At 57.4% G+C, this 19,953-nt stretch overlaps 1 protein-coding gene across 1 annotated transcript in view; it reads left to right on the top strand.

The window, feature by feature from the left end:
• Nucleotides 1–15,747, top strand: part of LOC100523457 (guanylate cyclase D-like) — a 34,915-nt gene extending 19,168 nt beyond the window's left edge. The window contains 6 exon segments of the mRNA XM_084978328.1: nt 6,698–6,872; nt 7,820–7,918; nt 9,045–9,083; nt 9,086–9,138; nt 9,987–10,072; nt 15,413–15,747. Of these exon segments, the coding sequence (XP_084834454.1) occupies nt 6,698–6,872; nt 7,820–7,918; nt 9,045–9,083; nt 9,086–9,138; nt 9,987–10,072; nt 15,413–15,614 (654 nt within the window). The 3' untranslated portion in view covers nt 15,615–15,747.
• The last annotated feature ends 4,206 nt before the right edge of the window (nt 15,748–19,953 follow it).

Below are 19,953 nucleotides of genomic sequence, written 5' to 3'. Positions count from 1 at the left end.
CCGTCTCTCCCTCTTCTACCATTGTTTGTGGGATACGTTTACTTCCAGTCACTTATTTCTGTGTTTTTATCAGTAAGCTATTGCTGTGTAACAAATAACTCCTCCCCCCCCCCCGTAATGTACAAGGATAGGCATTTATTGTTGCTCACAAGCCCATAGGTCCAGCTGGCAAGTTCTCTGGACTCAGCTGGGCTCACTTAGACAGCTGTGGTCAGTTGTGGATTAGAGGAAGCCCTGCTGATCTTGGCTGGACCCTCTCCCATGCCTGGAGCTTTGGCTAAGACAGCTCAATTCTGGTCCACAGGGGATCTCACTCTCCAGCAGGCTAGTTGGTATCGCTTCCCTGGTGTGGCAGAGGTCTGAGAGCAGGCAGACGGACAGACGCTCTTGAAGGCTAAGCTGGGATTGGGCACATTGCTTTTTCTGACATTTCCTGTTGGTCAAAGCAAGTCAAAAGGCCAGCCCAGATACAAGAAGTGGGGAAGTCAGATTCCACCTGTGCCAGGCAGGGACCAACAGATGAGTCAGCTTCTGTGCCTGCCCTCGGGGAGCTCTCAATGCTGTGGGTAAAAGACAAAGAAAAGCCACTGTGATAGTGATGATGGGGGAGGCAGAGGAGGCTGAGAGGGCCCCCGTGTAGCCAGGGGTAGGTGTGTGGAGTAAAGAGCAAGGAGGGCTTCCTGGAGGAGGTGCTGTCTTCCTGGCATTGTTCAGTCTGGTTGTGGTTCTAGGCAAGCAATGGGGGAGCAATGTGCCAGAGCTTGAGGCTTGAGAGGGCGGGCCTCTCACGTGACCTAGTGAGTGTGAGGGATGCTAAGTGGGATCTGATGGGTGAACCTTGAGTGGACCAGCCGCGGGAGAGGGTGGTGGAGGGGAGATGCTGGAGGGAGCGGTGGGGGCCTTGGCAGAGCCATCAAGACTCTCCATGATCTGGTCCCTGTGCTCCTCTCAATCCTAGGTTTGAGTCCCACCCTGGACACCAGCTTCTGTGTCACTTTGGGCAAGTGGCTCCCCCTCTCTGGGCCTCTGTGTCCTCGTCTATAAAACAGGACTGTCAACTCCAGTCCCTGGGTATTCACAGATGATGGGCAGATCCTCATCTCCTGGTAGAAGTGCTGTGTAGACTGTGAGCCTGTGAAGATAGCCTGCTGCCCTCTCTGCCTGCGGTGGAGACCCCCACCCCACGCCATTCTCATCCAGTAGCTGGGGGTCCTGAGCCAGTCAGGCACAGAGGAGGAGGCGGGGAGGGAGCTCCCAGGAAACAGCCGCCCTCGGGCTCCCCGGGCCTTCATCTTCACGTGTGATCCATCCACCAGCCCCCCTTCTCACCACTGGCCTCCAGGAAGCTCAGGACTTGGGGCTGGGGCGGGGGCAGGCCCTGGGCTGAAGCCAGGATGGGAAGTTTCAGACGAGAGAACTGCCTCTTTCAGGTGCCAGGCAGTCTGCTGATAGCATCACACACCGTATCCTGACAGTGACAGTAATTGCCAGGGTTTTTTTGGCCGCACCCATGGCATGTGGAAGTTCCCAGGCCAGGCATCGAACACACGCCACCGCAGCAGCCTGAGCCACAGCCGTGACAACGGCAGGTCCCTAACCTGTTGCACCACTAGGGAACTCCCTCACCAGTACTTATGGGGTGCTTACTGTATACCACACACAAGACAAGGGGCCTTATATGTATTAACCCATTCGATCCTCATAACAAGCTTTGGGGTAGGTAATGGTTCCTCTCATTTGTAGATGGAAAAACAGGGGGTTATGTGGCTTGTGTAATTATAGAGTCCTCACAAGATGTGAAGCTGAGACTTGATCCTGGGCATTCTGGTCCTGAAAGCCCCCTTCGTAGGGGCTCACCCCCCCAGGACACAGACCTCCTCAGGGCAAAGCCACAGGTTCACAGAGGCCCCTAAGACCCTCCAGGAGGGGGCCCTCCGCCCTCCCCACTCCATCTCCTCTTGGGCCTCTCTGCTCCTCTCTTTAGCCAGGAGGCCTTCGCACATGCTGTTCCCTCTTCCTGGAAGCCCTGCTCTCCCTCTTCTCCTGCTCGCTCCTGGTCTTCCTCCTGGTCTCGGGTTAGCGTCCCTGCCCTCCTGGTTAGGCGCTCCTGTGTGATGCTCTCCTAACTGCCCCTGGCCCTGTCGGTTCTAACCTAAACCATTCTGTCCCTGGCGATGTCCCACACATAGTAGGTCCTCAGGAAATGCGTGCCGACTAAATGAGGCGTTCCCCCAGGCCCAGAGAGGGAGGTGGCTTACCCGAGGGCACACAGCTGGTGGATGCCAGAGCCAGGACAGGAACCTGCCACGTCCCCCCCCCACCGCCCCGCTCTGTCCGCTGCGCCACGCTGCCCGATGCTGACCGCGGGGCCCTGAGCCATCGACCCTCCTGCCATACAGCTTCCCTCCTGTTCCCCGACCAGGACCCCACGTCCCTGTCCCAGCCCGTGGTCGGAGGCGTTCTCGCTCACGCTGGCTGAGTTCCCCTCCTGCCTCCCAAGCCGCCGCCGCCATGGGCCCCAGGAGAAGATTCCTCGTCCCGTCTTGCTGAGCCCCGCAGCTTTGATGTGCCCTGAGTCACCCTGGCCTGGTCTCTTCCTCCCCTGCTAATCTTTTCTCACACACGCGTCCCACCCAGCTCTGAATCACGCTCTCTCATCTGCTCTGAACTCTGGCCAAGAGGTCTGCCTCTTTCGGGCCGAGAGAAAGGAAAGAAAGCCAGGCCCGCACACCCATCCAGATGTGGGGAAACGGGGAGGGGGGTGTCCTCCCCACGTGCGAGCTCGTCTCTCATCGCTCACGCAGCCGCCCCGGTCGCCCTCCGTCCCAGCAGGATCGGGTTACGGCTCTTTAATCCGGTCTGGGCTGGGAGGCAGCCAGGCGATCATTTCCTGGTTCCGCAGGGGTCTGCGAGTCCCTCCCAGCACGTGCTGAACGAGCACATTTTGGGGACAGAACCTCGGATTGGGACCCGTGCGGGTTGTGGCGGCAGAGAGGGCTTACCCCCGTCACTCAGCGCCGCCACGCTGCTGAGCCACTCTGGGCTCATCGCTGCACCTCTCTGAGCCTCAAGCTCCCATTTGGAGAACAGAGGTGGAAGAGCCTATGGCTTAGGGCGGTCCTGCTGATGAAGCGGGGAGAGGAAGCACGGTCGTTCCTACCAAGACCAGCATGAGCACCAGATGGGCAGGCGCTGAGGCCTCCCCCTGAAAGCACAGCATGGGGAGTGGGCGCCAGCACCGGGTAAGTGTCTGCAGAGGACTGGCCAGGCCCCCACATTGTCACAGGGTATCTCGTTTAACCCTTGCCATGCCCTCTCAGAGGGTTGCATGATTCTCCCTACTGTACAGATGAAGATACAGGCTCAGAGAGGTAGGCGGCTTGCCCAAGGTCACACAGCAAGCCAGCGGTGGACTTAGAATGCACCCCTGTGTTTGTTACAATGGAAACCTTTGTACCCGCCTCTCCTCTGGCTCTGTTCTCCCAGCTGCAAAAGGACCACACCTTTATACAAGGAGCTCGGCCCTCGCTTGTGGCTGAGTGTCGCCGATGACAAGAGTCTTGGTGAGCCTTTTTATAAGTCTGAGCTCCTAGAGGGCAGAGTCTGTGCCTGGTCATCTTTCTGTTGCTGGGGTTGTATGGGGTGGTGATTTATTACACCAAACTCTCTCTTCCAGCTCAGGGGGCCCGGCAGGTGGAGGGCTCCGGGTCAGCCTAGCAGCTTGGAGAATGTGCGGTCTGGATGTGTGGCCGCCTGGGGCTCTCTGCTGCTCCTCCTCCCCAGTCTGGACCCTGGGTCACCCATGTGCCGTCCCCAGAGCAGGTGTACTGCTCCTGAAGTGCAGCTGCACACCTGGCGGGCTGGAAGCGGGGCCAGAGAGCAGTAGGTCTCCTGAACCGCCTCTGGGAGGCAGGACCTGGTCCAGACACATGTGCCGACCACGGCCCGGGCAGGGACAGAGAGAAAGGCCACTCAACAGGCAGATTCTTTCCAAAAGAAAGAGAGGAAGGGCCCACACCCTTTGCATCGAGAGGCGGCATAGCATACGGGCTCTGGAGCTGGACTGAGCAAGTTCAAATCTGTGCTGTGTGACGTTGATAAGTGCCTTCACCTCTCTGGCCCAGTTTTCATCTACAAAATGGCAACAGCGCTAGTGCCGACCTCCCAGAATTCTTGTGCAGCTCTCATGGGTTATATTTGTAAGGGGTTTGGGGTAGTGTCTGGCACATAATAACTGCCGTATGAGTGTTTAAGGGAGCACTTAGTTCTCATTCTTGGCAATCGGGTGGTGCCTTTGTCCTTCTGTGGGGAAGAAGGACGTGGGCAGAGGGAAAGCCAGGGCTTGCTCATATTTTTCCTTCCAGGGCTGTGGGGTGGGAGGTCTCGCTCTGTGGAAATAGACACAGCGGGGAGCAGCCTTGCCCGTGACCCCACCGCCTTCACGCCAGCCCACAAGCAGGTGCTGCGGGGACCACAGCAGATGCTTGGGAGGGAGATGGAGGTCACGGCCCCCAGGGAGGAAGCATCTCTTTCCCAGCAGGTGGCCGGGGAGGTTTTATGGACTTGATGAAGTGTGAGCTGGCCTGATGGAGGGCTCGGATCACAGCAGACAGGCACTGGGAGAGAGCATGTCAGGCAGAAGGAGCAGGCGATCAAAGCCTGGAGGTGGACAAGCACCGAGGGTCTCTGCGGAGAGCAGCAAGGTTCCCATTTGGCTGAAGCAGGAGGTCCTAGGAGCCCCTGTTAGGAATGGCAGGCAAGTCTGCAACTCCTGGGAGTCCCTGATTGCCAGCTCCGTGGGGAGTGAATTTTAAAGCATTTGCCATGGGGAGCGAATTTTGGTATCGGAGCAGAATGTCGCATAATTAGGACAGAACACGTCCAGCTTTGGGGCAAAGATAGTCGGTGAGAGAGAGACTGGGCTGGGCGACATAGGGAGTAAGGCACGGCTCACAGCTAATGGTGTGTGAGAGCGCTTGAATTACAGCGCCCCCTAGGGGCAAGGAAACATCATTGGTGGTGTCCACCCGGTGCTCAGGGAGAGCAGACCGGCGGGGTCAGAGGGACCACTCTGCTCCCCAGGGCCACGTGGTGCCAGCAGGTGCCCACTGCAGGAGGGGCAGTGCAGGAGCTGGGCTCTTTAGCCTACAGATGGGATGACGTAGAGGATAGAGTCTCTGTCTTCACCTGGCTGGCCTGGCCCGTGGCCCAGGAGAAAGCCACGGTACCCATCTGTGTCCCCAGCGCCCGGACCAGGGCCTTCAGGACAGAGCGTGAGCTTCAGAAGAGGAAAGGTTTGTGGCTTGAGCTCAGGAGGCAGAGCTGGAACCTGCGGGTGACAAGCAGGTGGCCCTGAGCTCAACTTTAGTAAATCAGAGTTGCCTGGAGCAGTCGCCTCGGGGAGGAGATGCAGACAGGCCTGGACAGCCAGCAGGGAGGCAGGTGGGGGCCTTTAGAGTCCCTCCTAATTATGAGACTCTGGGGTTCTCTCGACTCTAAAACCATGAGCCCAGCAAGCGCTGCTGCTGCCGCTGGTGGCCGCGAGGAGGATGATGGTGAGACATGTCTGTTTATTGAGCATCTATGACAAGACTTTCTCTTTTTATTGTTATGATTATTCTTTTATCACCCAATGCATTTATTACATTTGTAGTTGTACAATGATCATCACAATCCAATTTTATAGGATTTCCATCCCACCCCCCCCAGCGCGTCCCCCGACCCCCTGACCTGTCTCCTTTGGAGACCATAAGTTTTTCAAAGCCTGTGAGTCAGCATCTGTTCTGCAAAGAAGGGCATTGTGTCCTTTTTTCAGAGTCCACATGTCAGGGAGAGCATTTGACATTGGTGTCTCACTGTCTGACTGACTTCACTTAGCATGATAATTTCTAGGTCCATCCAAGTCGCTAAATGACAAGACTTTCTCTCATACGCATTCCGTGTAAGAGGAACTGAGGCTTGCACGGGTGAAGTGGCCCGACCAAGGTAAATGACGGAGCCAGGGTTTGAATCCACTTCTATAGGATTTCTGCTTTTTTTTTTTTTTTTTTTTTTGCCTTTTCTAGGGCTGTTCCTGTGGCATATGGAGATTCCCAGGCTAGGGGTCAAATCAGAGCTGTAGCCAATGGCCTACGCCACAGCAAAGCAGGATCCGAGCTGCGTCTGCGACCTATACCACAGCTCACGGCAATGCTGGCTCCTTAACCCACTGAGCAAGGCCAGGGATCAAACCTGCAACCTCATGGTTCCTAGTCGGATTCATTAACCACTGCGCCATGACGGGAACTCCGAGGATTTTTGCGTTCTTTTCAGTATACCTTGGAGGGCCCAGGGTTTGGGAAATAGGCTCTCTATAGATCCAGCATCCATGCGCGCCCCTGCAGGGGAAGCCCTGATCTGCTGCTGCGGCCCCGTGCTGCAGATGGGCCCCCAGGTCCGCTGCCAAGGGACCCATGGTCTGCTCCGAAGAGATGAGACAGGCAAAGGTGCTTGCAATTCAGACCAAGGTGATCTGAAACGTGCAGATCTAATCGTGGCCAGAGCAGCTGCGGTGGGAGGCCGGTAGAGACGGCACCGTGGGGCAGAGACTCAAGGGGTGGGTCAGGGGCTCCCGGGAGGTGGCCTTGTGTGGCACGCACGTGCGTCAGCCCCCGGAGGGCGTGTGCTCGTGCTGGAGCAGGAAGGCCGTGACTTCTAGGTGGAGACCATCGGGGATGCCTACATGGTGGCATCGGGGCTGCCCCGGCGCAACGGGAGCTGGCACGCCACTGAGATCGCCAACATGGCCCTGGACATGCTCGGCTCCGTGGGCGACTTCCGCATGAGGCACACGCCCACTGTGCCCATTCACATCAGGACCGGCCTGCACTCAGGTACGGCTTTGGGCTGTGCCCGGGATGGGCCAGCCCACGTCCCGACCCGCCCGCGGCCCTGGCTGGGGCTACCCCTGTGGCATGCTTCCGCAATTCTAAAATTCCAAGACTCCGTAATAGAAATGTTTGACAGTTCTTTTTTTCTTCTATTATTTTAAGGTTCTAAGATGTTATAAATTAAAAAATCTGTGATGCTCAGATTCATGTACCTTTTTTTAATTTTTTTTTTTTTTTTTTTTTTTTTAGGGCCACCACTGTGGCATGTGGAAGTTCCCAGGCTAGGGGTTGAATAGGAGCTACAGTTGCCAGCCTACGCCACATCCACAGCAATGCGGGATCTGAGGTGTGTCTGTGACCTATACCATGGTTCACGGCAACACCGGATCCTTAACCCACTGAGCAAGGCCAGGGATAGAACCGGCAGCCTCATGGATACTGGTCAGTTTCGTTCCTGCTGAGCCATGGTGGGAACTCCTCTCCTTTCCCACAGGCACGTGGACTCGCTGCCTCTGTGCCTTTGCACCTGCTGTTCCCTGCATCATTCTTTCCTCCTTCAGGACACAGTTTATGTACCGCCCCCTCCAGCGAGTCCTCCGGACTGGGTCAGGTTTCCTTTCCTGGGCTGGTACAGCCCTGGGGCCTTCTCTCTTCATTGTTTAAAGTTTACCCGCCTCCCCAGACCTGACTGGGAGCTCCCTAAGAGCAGAGCCCGGCTCTGATTGATCTGCGCCCGCCTACCCCCAGCCCGGAGCCTAGCACAGATGCCCTGTCCTCTCTAGGTGGTGTTGGAGACTCCATACAGCTTCATCCTCACCCCTCCTCTGGAGCCCAAGAGGTTGGGAAGAGACAGACATTTGGGGGGTGGGGGTGGAAATGACCAGACGGTTGTAGGGACTTCTCTTGGGCCCAGGACCTGCTGGAGCTCACTGGGCATATTTGAGTTTCAGGGCCCTGCGTGGCAGGGGTCGTGGGTCTCACCATGCCTCGGTACTGCCTCTTTGGGGACACTGTCAACACCGCATCTCGGATGGAGTCTACAGGGCTGCGTGAGTGTCTCGTATTTCTATTCTGCCCCCGGAAGGGCTCCCTCAATGCCTCCTGCAGCCTGGCTGTTTGAAACAGTGCCTAGTAACCGAATCACCACCTGGTGGCAGCGTACCTTAGTTATCAGTAAAACAACTATAAGGAGACGGTACTATGTCCCTGATTCTTATAACTTTGGGGTTTTTGGGATGAGAGAATTACAGAGAAAACAATGATGCGAGAGGCAGGAAACCTGGGTTCTTGCCCTGACTGGGTCTGTGTGCTTAGCGACTTTTTTTTTTTTTTTTTTTTTTTGGCTTTTTGTCTTTTTGCCATTTCTAGGGCCGCTCCCACGGCATATGGAGGTTCCCAGGCTAGGGGTCTGATTGGAGCTGTAGCTGCTGGCCTACGCCAGAGCCACAGCAATGCGGGATCCGAGCTGCATCTGTGACCTACACCACAGCTCACAGCAACGCCGGATCCTTAACCCACTGAGCGAGGCCAGGAATTGAACCCTCAACCTCCTGGTTCCTAGTCAAGATTTGTTAACCACTGTGCCATGACGGGAACGCCAGTGCTTAGTGAACTTGGACACAATGCTCTTCCTCCAGGTCTTGGTTTCCCCAGCTTTACAGTGAGGAGACCCCCTTTCGATTTCAAAAATGCCATTTTAGGTCCTTGCTGGTGGCAGGAACCACCCTGATGGCTTGATTAGAGCAGCCAAAAAAAGTTAGCTTCTGCCTCTGGCGTCACAGGTTTGGGTTCCCTCATGTCACTCAGGACTCCTCCTGCGTAACCAGATGTGGGGCCCTTGTGGGGAGTCCTGCCCTTAAAAGAAACAGAATGCCTATCTGTGCTGGTTCAGCCGTCACACACTGCCCTATAAGCAGAGATGGTGTTCCTAGGATTCTGACTTCATCTCAAGTTCTTCTTATCCCTCCGTCTGTGTCATTTGCTTTTCCTTGAGACTTCTGATTTAGTGCCCAGCAATCTACTAGGGGGACAAGAAGGCCAGGCAAAGGATATTGCATGAATCCAAATTGTGTGCATTACTGGCTGCAACTGGAGCTGGTACAGGCTCTTAATGATTTTTGCCAAACCCTAGGTATGCTGTCACCAAGTGGCAACAACTATTATCTTTCTGCTCAGCGTATAGAATTCACGGCAGCAGAAGCACCGTCCAGACACTGTCAGCCTGGATGAAGGCTACAAAATTGACATTCGAGGCCAGACTGAGCTGAAGGTAAGAGACTTTCTTTCCCGGGATTAATGGGAAATGTCTCCAGAGGTCCAGTTTCTATGGGCGGCAAGAAAGAATCTCATCTGACTGATGTGGCAGGAAGAAATTCCAGCCAGGGAGCGGATCGCCTTTAAACTCCCCAAATTCTAAGGCCACTTTGATGCCCGGGAGCCACCCCCTTGTTTGGCTTCTCACGGGGAGAAGGGACAAGGCAGAGAGGCTGCTTCTGTCAGTGGCCGTCCTGGGCACGGTGCTGGTGCACAACCTGTACGAACATATTTATCACCAGATCAAAAATGACGAGAAGATCTGTGCCCTCATTTTACAGCTGAGGAAATGAAATCCGGGAAGCAAAGTACTTGTCCAAAGTCACGTAGCTTGTCTCCCGGGGCTGGAGGCGTCAAAGCCCATGCCTTCTCCATAGCACTGTTGGGATCCTACTCATCCCTCTGAACCCCAGCACAGACCTCAGCTCTTGCCGAAGCCTGCCCTGACCCAGCAACACCCCTCTTCTTCCTCCCCCCTGCCCCCCTGGCAGTAACTCTCATGCCTTCTTTGTGCACCCACAGGGGGTCCCCGGCCAGTCCTGTGCGGTTGTAGGCGTGACACTGGGTGGTACCTGCTCCCGAGCACCACAAAGGCGGGGATGCGTCTGTCACCTCGGCCTTCTCTTTCATTTATTTATTTATTTATTTATTTTTGGTCTTTTGTCTTTCTAGCTGGCAATGGGCGACCCAGACCGTCTGACTCCAGGTTCTAGGCTGCTCTCCTGCCAGCCGTGGGAATCTCATGCCTCCGGCCTTGCTCTCCGCTTGAGACGGTTTGCTCAGCCCCTCTCCTCTCTCTTCCAGGGGAAGGGCTTCGAGGAGACCTACTGGCTGGTGGGAAAGGCGGGCTTCCTCAGGTCCCTCCCCACACCTCTGGACAGCAAACCCGGGTGAGTAAGAGGAGTTTCCCGCAAAGCCTGGCCTCCTTTGTTTGAAATTTGATATCTGTTATTTTTCTGATCGTAAAGGTATTACCTGCCTCGTAGGGAAAACTTGAAAAATACCGAATTCTTTAATGCTTAATCACCACCTCTGGGCTCCTGAGAGACAGTCACTGGTTCCTGCTGGCCTGTTTCTGACGGGTTTGCGGTGAGCGCGGTCACGCTGCCTGCACAACTTCTCATTCGGGTCCGTGCCCTCCACTCAACGTCCTGAGCGCCCTCCCGCATCGTCCAGAGCCCTTTGTTCTCGCCTGGGGCGGCAGGATTGCCATGTGCGGGTGCGCCGTGATTAGCTTGGGTCCCCCGTCCCTGAGCAGGTAGAACCGTCCCATTCTGAGCCGGTGACAGGTGATAGATGCCACTGGGCCTTTGCCACCGTGCAGATGATTTCAGCAGATGAGGAACTGACAGATCAAAGGCCCTCTTATTTTAGGGGCCAGAAGAAGCAGATTCCCGGAGAGCTGGTGCCTGCCTTGCCATTGGGCTCTTTCCTTTGTCCTCTGAGTGTCCACACGGGTGCAGGGGTCAGGGGAGCAGGAAGGGTTTGGCTGCCGGGTGCTGTTTCTGAGTTCTCTCCTCTCGAGCCGTGGACAGTCCACGGAGGGCCGGAGGGCACAGAGGCTGCCCATTGCGGAGAATTCATTTCCTGTAAATGAGGAGGTTGTGGGGAGCACCGGGCCTCATGGGCTCATTCCACGGGGGCAGCCGACCCGGGGTCCGGACCCCACCAGGGTCCCACTGCACGACTGCATCAGAGCGTCCTGCCCAGGGCCCTGCCTTCATCTGAACTTCCAGCTGGCTCCTCTCCGCTCTTCTGGGGTGACCCTACCCCAGGCTGCCCCCCTCCCATCTCTCAAAGATAAGAAATGGGTGGGGACACATGGGCTTCCTAGGAAAAGACCAGTGCTAAAGCAGCTGAGGCCGGGTGTCCTCCAAGCAGAAGGACCCATGGGGACAGGGGCCATGGACAGTCAGAGCAGCCATTTCCTGCCCCCTGCTGTCAAGGGACAACCCCCCCCAGGCCTCGGGACCCCCAGGAACCTGGGTGGAGCAGTGGCTGCGGCCACACAGAGCCCTACCCATCTTCATCTCTGAGTCTCTCCCCCACACACTCGGGGGTCCAGCGAGGTAGGGAGGAGGCAGGGGATGGATGGGGATGTCCTGTGCTGTGAGGAGCCCTCGGGGGGCAGGACACACAGATGCTCCCTTTTATTTATCTATTTAGTCTCCTTAGGGCCGTACCTGTGGCATATGGAGGTTCCCAGGCTAGGGGTCCAATCGGAGCTGTAGCCGCCAGTCTACACCACAGCCACAGCCACACGGGATCCGAGCCATGTCTGTGACCTATACCGCAGCTCACGGCAATGCCGGATCCTTAACCCACTGAGTGAGGCCGGGGATCGAACCCGTGTCCTCATGGAGGCTAGTCAGATGCGTTTCCACTGAGCTACGATGGGAACTCCCCCCAGATGCTCCCTTTGAATAAGGACACGCCAGCCTCGCAGGCGCAGAATCTGCTTGTGTTCCCAGAAAAGCCTCCACACAGCTCCAGATCCTTTGTAGATGGCTTGCTGGGTGACAGCCCGGCTCAAGACTGGCTCTGTGATCCTGGGCAGGTCCCCGGCCTCCGAGCCTTCCCACGCGCCACAGCAGCCCCAGCTCACAGCCCCGCTGCAGCCCCCGGCCCTGTTCCGTCCCAGTCCTCTGCTCTGGCCACCTCTCTGGTCTCAAAGAGCAAGTGGTCCCCTGAGCTCAGAGCCCTCGATCGCCCACCCCGCTTCTGCCTTCTTCTTAGAAGAAGGCCCGTCTGCTGACTCCACTTGCTCCCTCCCACGCCCTGCCCAGCCCCCACCCGCCCAGAAGGCTCTGTGGGCTCACCGGTGACCTCTGCCCGTGTCACCAGCTCCGTGGGCAGTTTTAGTGCCCAGCCTGACTGCGAGCTAGCGTTTCCCACCTCCCTCTGCCTAGAAATGTACTCTCCGAGGCCTCCTGGGTGGCCCGGCTCTGCTCTCCTGGCTCCAGCTCCTCCGCCCTGGGCTCCCCGCTGGCTCCTCTCCACTCCCCAGCCCCTGGCCATCCCTTCCTACCCCCATGCCAATGACACCCCTCATGGGCCTTGGCCCTCAACCCCCCACCAAGCTCCAGGCTGGGGAGCTCACGCTGCCCCTCAACAGTTGCTTCTGGAGCGCTCACGGCCTGGCCTCCACCCGAGTTCTCGTCTCATGGGTGGCCTCGCCATCCTCAGCCAGAAAGCTGGCTGCTGTCCTGGGGTCCCCTCAGCAAGTCCCGCAGCTCTGCCTCCATCGCGGCCCCGGCCGCTGGCTCCTCCAGCCCTACCCCTGCTCTCCTGGCCACCGCAGGGCCGCCTGGCCTGTCCCCCCATCCGCCGAGGGATCTTTAAGTAAAACACAAACACGGAGTTCCCACCGTGGCTCAGCAGGTTACAAACCTGACTGGTATCCATGAGGATGAGGGTTTGATCCCTGGCCTCGCTCAGTGGGTTAAGGATCCGGCGTTGCCATGAGCTGGGGTGTGGGTCGCAGACGAGGCTTGGATCCTGTGTGGCTGTAGCTCTGGTGTAGGCCAGCAGCTACAGCTCCAATTTGACCCCTAGCGTGGGAACCTCCATATGCCACAGGTGCAGCCCTAAAAAGACAAAAAAAAACAAAAAAAAACAAAACCCCAAAACCAAAAAAAACCCCAAAAAACCCAAAACAAACAAAAAGCAAGCAAGCAACCAACCAAACCAAAAAAACCCCAAATACAGTTCATAAGGACAGTCTCTGTTTAACACCCTCTGGGCTTCCTACCCGAACTCTTTCATGCCACCTCTGAGGTCCCACTCCATCCAGCCTGGGCCTGCCCCTTGAGCTCAGCTTTCCAGCACCTTCCACGGTGAGTCACCTGCTCAGGGCCTCCCTGCTGCTCCTCAGGACACACCGAGCTCCCCACCTCAGGGCCTTCACTCCTGCTGTCCCCTGTGCCTGGAGAGCAGGCCTCAGCTCTGTTGCTGCCTCCTTCGTGAGGTGGCTCTTGTCACACACTCCAGTCAGTGCCCTGCTGCCACCCCCCGTCCCATCTCCCAACACGGGGTCCCTGTCGCGCTTGTTTTCTTGCTGATGTGTTTGTGGAACCGGCCCCACGAGAGCCCGGCTGGCCCACGCGCCGGAAGGTCTGCCAGGGCCAGGCACCCGGGAGGTGAGCTCCGCAAGCTCCCCCGGGCCCCGGGCAGCCCTGCTCCCAGCCTCTCTCCACCTGCCCCTGCCCGGGAGTGGCAACCAGCGTGTCTGGCAGCCGTTTGTCATCCTGAGCTCTCTCAGCTGATGACTTTTCTGCTCCAAGACAGAAACTGTGGAACGTGCCAGAAACTGTGGAACGTGCCAGAAACTTTGGAACGTGCCAGCAATGTTTCCATCTTCTTGGCTGAGGGAGGGAGGAGAGCGGAGATTAGCCCTGGCGAGCTCACCCCAGAGAGCCTCGCAGGCCTCCAGGCAGCAGGGAGAATCCCACGCACACCCAGGCCCACAGGCTCCGATCCAGCAGGTGGGCGCCCAGGGGCCAAGCACACAAGTGCACGCATGCGCACACACATACACGCACATCCAGCCTCTCAGGCATCACATATAAACATAAGCAGAAACACCACCAAACGACCCCCCGTTTACTTGGAGAGGAGACCGCAGACAGACAGACCCGCAGGCAGACACAGAATCTCTGCAGGAAGGGCCGGCTGGATGGGGACTTGTCATGATATTAGGAAGCAGGTACCAAACGTTTCTTGAATTGTGCACTATAGCTTGATTGTTTACTTGTTTGTTTCTTTTTAGGGCTGCACCTGTGGCATATGGAAGTTTCCATGCCAGGGGTCAAATTGGAGCTGCAGCTGCCGTCCTACACCACAGCCACAGCCACAGCAACGCCAGATCTGAGCTGCATCTGTGACCTATGCTGCAGTTTGCAGCAACGCTGGATCCTTCTGAGTGAGGCCAGGGATTGAACCCACATCCTCAAGGATACTGGTCGAGTTCTTAACCTGTTGAGGCACAGTGGGAACCCCTATAGCTTGATTGTTTTTAAAGTCAAGGGTCTTTTTTTTTTTTTTTTTTTTGTCTTTTTGCCTTTCCTAGGGCTGCTCCCGCAGCATATGGAGGTTCCCAGGCCAGGGGTTGAATCGGAGCTGTAGCCACCGGCCTACACCAGAGCCACAGCAACGCAGGATCTGAGCCGCGTCTGTGACCTACACCACGGCTCATGGCAACGCCGGGTCATCAACCCACTGAGCAAGGCCAGGGATCGAACCTGCAACCTCATGGTTCCTAGTCAGATTCGTTAACCACTGTGTCATGACGGGAACTCCTAAAGTCAAGTTTTTTAAAGATGCTTTTATCCTCAGGGTTCTGTATTTGCTATATCTGGAGAAGCTATTTAGTTTTATATTTGGGGATGTCGGGGAAGCTAGAGGAGATCCGGAGAAGGGGACAAAACCCTCCTCTCGGGTGTTGGCATAGCCACCCAGGGGGCAGCAGTGCCCACAGAAGTGTCCCAGAGACCCTCCGCACAGGGGCCTCTTCTCTCAGCTTTGCCTCTGACAGCCAGGCTTAGAAATGTCCCCTGCCTTAACAGATGCAAACGGTTGCCTTTGGAGTGGATAAGCCATGAGATCCTGCTGCGTATCTAGTCACCTGGGATGGAGCAGGATGGAGGATAATGTGAGAAAAAGAATGTATACGTATGTGTGACCGGGTCACTTTGCAGTAGAAAATTGACAGAACACTGTCAACCCACAATAATGGAAAACATAAAAATCTTTAAAAAAAAAAAAAAAAAAAAAGAAGAAGTGTCCCCTGCCAGGTTGCTATGAGGTCCTGGCTGTCACTCACGGCCTTGTTCCCTTTGTGCAAAGGCAGTAACCCTGCTCTACGCTCCTCTGGGCGCATGTGGGAAGCAGAAGAGAAAATGAAAGTGTGGCAGGCTGGGGGCCAGTGTGCCCGTCCTGATTTGCCTTGCACCCCAGGGTCACAGAGCTCCTCACCCCAGCGCTTTGCGGGGGCCAGAGCTGGGACTGGCTCCCCATCCCCTAGGAGGCCTCTGGACCCAAAGCCACACGGGCACAGGAGTGAGTGGCCCTGCACCTCCCGGGATCTCGGTCCCCTGACGTGTGACCCGTGGCAGGACTGCTGCAGGGCTCGGGAGAAGCAAAAGGTCGTGAGCAGCCGTGGGCTCTAAAAGCCCACCACTGTTGTTCTGGGGCTGGGGGCGTCATCCTTCTTGTCTGTCCTTTTCTCCTAGAGACCCCTGGCAGGACCTCATAAACCAACAATCAAGGTGGCCTTTGACGAAGCCCGCAGGAGCACCGCCAGCTTGGGGAGAGCCTCCGCCAGGCCCCGGGGAGAAGGACAGAGAGGGGCAGGGGCCAGTGGCATCCCCAGAGACGCTCGACGCCCCCAGGCCCTCTCCCTGCTCCACTCCCCACAAAGAACTCTCCTGCTGAGCTCCCTGGCAGCCCCCCAGGGGCTCATTAACACGAGCCTTAGAGCGATAGGAATTGATGTCTTCTTGTGTGAATTCTACAGGTCAACTTGCCTCTTGTCACAAAAACAATAAAAACAGAAATTAGCCCCTTCCGTTCCCGCGTGGTGGCAAATGGTTTCGGCTTGAGAGGTCGTTACAGAGCTTAGCAGTCCTTCCATCAGGAAGGTTGCTGGCCCCGTGGCGCAGCGAGGTGCCCGGGGGGCAGAGAGAGGAGCTCCTTGGTCCTGGGTGGCACAGCAGCTGCAGGATGACGCGGGTTGGGGACCAGGAACTGGAGCCGGGCGGACGAGAGCTCCGGGCCTCGCTGGCCACAGGCTCACGTCCCACCCTTTCTGGGAGCCTCTGTTTTGTCATCTCTGAAATGGGCGTGGGGAGGGCCCACGCCAGGCTTGTTCCCGACACAGGGCTCAGCCCACCGCAGACATTCAGAGCAGGTCGCCTCCGGCCCTGCCCCTGCCTCCTCCCCGAGTTGGCCTAACCCCTAGGGCATCTGCGAGCACTGTATTGGGAGTCCAGGCCTTGGGATCCCAGAATCTCATGGGAGGGGTGGGGAGGGAGTGATAATTCTTGGGTTCTTAGGAAAATGAGACTTCTGTCTTACAGGAAACAAAACAAAAAAACCCCCAAAACACACCCAACCAACTCATTAAACTGGCTTCCAACATCAAAGAGGACTTTCCAAACCCTGGAGGCTGATTTCGGAGCAGACAGACCAGGCGCACGTGGAATTCATTTCCTCGATGGAGGGGAGAGGGTGGGGGCTGGGGGGCAGGTTAAGCCCTAAACAAACTCGTCCTTCTTCCAAAGACCCCTTGGGAGGGGGAGCTGGCACTAAAACTGAGCTGGGGGTCGTGGGGAAAATGCCGAGGGCTGTGTGTATGTGTGTGTGTGTGTGTGTGTGTGTAGGTGTGAGAAGGATGTGTGTGGAGCTGGAAGGTGCCGTGTGATGGAAAGCACTAGATTTGCTTTGGAAGATGCCCCTGCTGTCTGGACCTGCACAACCCTTTTTTTTGTCTTTTTAGGGCCACACCCGCGGCATATGGAGGTTCCCAGGTTAGGGGTCCAGTCGGAGCTTCAGCTGCTGGCCTACACCACAGCCACAGCTCACAGCAACGCTGGTTCCTTAACCCACTGAGTAAGGCCAGGGATCGAAGCCGCAACCTCATGGATCCTAGTCAGGTTCGTTAACAGCTGAGCCCCGACAGGAACTCCCTGGGCCTAATCTCTTACCCAGTTTCCTTACGTGCGGAATGCGACCAGTCACCCTCACCTCCTGTGTTGTTTTGAGAATTAACGGAGAGCACTGGAAATGCCCCAAGTGGCCCCGAGCGAGCCTGCGGGACGGCTGAGAAGGGAGGGTGTGCACGGGCCGGCCTGCGGGCGTGTTCAGGGCTCTGCGGGTGACGGTGTCTGTGCGGTCCCACCTGGGGGCTGGGCCGGAGGTGCGGCCCTGGATCCTCCACTGAAGTCTGCGCAGCCCCCGGAGGCCTGGGGGTTTTCTCTCTGGGCCTCAGTCTCTTCATCTGTGAAAGGAACTCTTGGTCTAGGGACCAGTGCCCACGAGCTTCCCTTTGGCATGAGGTTCTGTGCGTATCCATGGGCACAAGAGTGGGGGAGCAGACACAGGAGACCAGGATTCAAGGCAGGATCCCGCTTTCCGCCCAGGAGCTGGCCCGGGGCCTCTGCACGTCCTCAGCTCCTCGCTGCACGTCGGGGACCAGACACCCCCGCCGGCATTACGGGGATGCTGTCAGGTCAGAGGAGGCGTAGCTGTGAGAGCACGCTGTCCCCAAGGAGTGTGCTGCAGCCAGGATGTAGGGTGCCCATCTGTGACCAGGCCTGGGTGGCCTCTTGTGCAGTGTGTGGGTGATCATGCTAAAAGGGTCCCCAGTGGGCAGGTGACCGTGTTCCCTTGCACGTGGTTGTGTCTGCACCTGCTTGTCTCTGGCTGTGTGTGTGTTGTGCATCTGTGTATATGTGCTTCAGTGTGTGTGTGTGTGTGTGTGTGGGCATTGGTGGGTCTGTATGCACACGTGCAGTCTGTGTCCAGGTGTGTCTGTCTGGGCACCAAACTCTGAGAGCAGCCGCAGATCTCCTGACATTTTTGTCTATGCCCTCGAGGCGTCCGCCTGTGTGGTGTGTGTTGCAGGGCAGGCCTTGTGCCGTGTGGGTGTGTCAGAGCAGGCCTGGATCAGGCCGTGGGCCTCCTTGCTCTTGGGCCCTGCAGAGTGGCAGCGTGGGGACAGTGGCCCCTGGCACTCTGCCCATCCTCTGAGCTGCCATGATGAGAAGGGCTGAGGCAGCTCTGTTATCAGAGGCCTCAGCTCAAAACCCCCCTACTCAGGGCAGAACCCGGGGGCTCTGGATGGGGGCAGGGGGTGGAAATGGTCCCCAAAGCCACACCCTGGGGTCCTCACCTCTCCCCAACCTTCGCCCACGGGTGGGGGACAAGGTCAGGGGGACGGACAGCCAGTGCCGGCCTGGCTCCCGTGTTGCCCGCCCCGCCCCCAGGGCTGAGCCGGTTTTCTCTGCGCTCGGAGGCTTTGGGGCTCATTTGCTCTACATTTCCGGCAGCCTGCCGTGGGCCTGGCCCTGTGCCTGGAGCTTCCATGCACATTAGCTCAACCACAGCCATGCCCTGGGACAGGGGGTATCTGCCCACTTTCTGGAAGAGAAGCCAGTGGCTCGGAGGGGCGAGGTGGCCTGTCCACGTGGCCCCCGTCTCCTGATCTGAGGGGGTTCTGCTGTGCTGCAGAAGCTCAGAGAAGAAACAGCCACAGTTCCTGGAAGGTGCCCAGGAGGAGGGGCCTCAGGGGCACAGGGCTCCCTTTTTTATGAAGAAAGTGAGGACAGAAGCTTCCTGGCGAGGCAGAGCAGGCTCCGGGAGCTGGCCTTCCCTCACGAGGAGCCGTCCTAGCATTTGCATGGGGCTTCTGTGCACAGGACCGGGTGTGTCCCCACCCATGGGGCCTCAAGTCATGATTTTCAGGGTGAATCAGTGCCAGCTGGTCCCCATAAAGTCCCCTCCCCTCCCCCACCAGGCTGGGGCCGCCCTCCGGTCCCTTGAGGCGGGGGGCGGGGAGGGGGTGGCTTCCCAGAAATGGGGCACTCCTGGCATCTCTAGGGGCTGGGGTTCTCCCGATGGGAGGTGGGGCCATGAAGCGCCAGATCCTCGAGGGGCCGGGCGATCTGGAGTTGTTTGGTTCGTGGTTCTTCAGGCAGCCACCGCTGGGGATGGTCTTGGAAACCCCGAAACACTAGCCTGGCACTCAAGGCTCTGCTCACACTGTCTTCAGCTCCTCTGCTTCCTGTGCGTCCACCACTCTGGCCGCATCACACTTCTGACTCTTCCCCAAACCCTTCATGATGTCAGCTTGTTCTTGTTTCCCTGGAAGACCTTAGCCTTTTGCCAACATGTTGGTGAACTCCTACTCATCCTGCCAGGCCCACCTAAAAAGGCACCTCCTCCTGACACCCTTTCCTAACTGCCCTCTGTATGTAATTGGTAGTTGCCTTGCCTGCCTGTCACAAGTCGGTAGGAAACTTACCGAGTTCATTCCTCTCATCCGATGCCCAGGAAGAGCCATGCCCTGGAGGTTGAATGGATGGAGGAGAAGACAAAGGACCTAGTCAGCCTGAAGGTTTTCAATGAACAGTCTCCCTGCCTGCAAGGCCAGCTCCTGAGGTCCCTTGCCTGGATTCTGCTCTGCTGTATCTGCAGCTGGGCTTGTGTAGACTAACTGCTTAGCTGGGATCCTGCACACTAGGTAGGTGTGGGCAGTGCGTGTTGGGCCGTGGCTCCCGTGGCTGCCCGGTCTCTCGTCCCCAACACCCATCCTGCTGCTCTGGGTGCTCTCACCTCTAACCCCGAGGCAGCTCTTTCTCAGCTCTGCTGCTTCCCACTCCTTCTGGCCACCTCCTCCATGTCTCTGTTCCTCTGCCACTTCCTCCAGGAAGCCCTCCTGGAAATCCTCCTTCCACCCCTGCCTACAGCAGCAGGGTACTCTTCTGGCCTCTCGGCCCCCTGCCATCCTGTCCTGCCCTGTCCCTGCAGACTGGTGGCTTCCTGAGGGCAGGGTTAGATCCACACCCTGTTTCTCCGTCCTCCGTGGGAGAAGAAATGTCACAGGGCAGGGGAGGTGGGGGAGGACACTGTGGCGGCTGGCGAATCTCGCTTTAAGGAAACGCACCTGCGTGAAAATCCAGATTTGCTTAAAGCCTTTAGAGCTGCGTCTACACTCTTACAAGGGGCTGCAAAGCGACGCAGAACACAGAGCAGGAGGGAAGTTCCTCACGGG

This window comes from Sus scrofa, chromosome 9 (assembly GCF_054392235.1).
Source record: "Sus scrofa isolate SSC_HxYL_T2T_F1_AM1 chromosome 9, Sscrofa_HxYL_maternal_Yorkshire_Landrace_v2.0, whole genome shotgun sequence".
Taxonomy (NCBI): domain Eukaryota; kingdom Metazoa; phylum Chordata; class Mammalia; order Artiodactyla; family Suidae; genus Sus; species Sus scrofa.
This window is presented reverse-complemented; position numbering and strand designations above follow the sequence as displayed.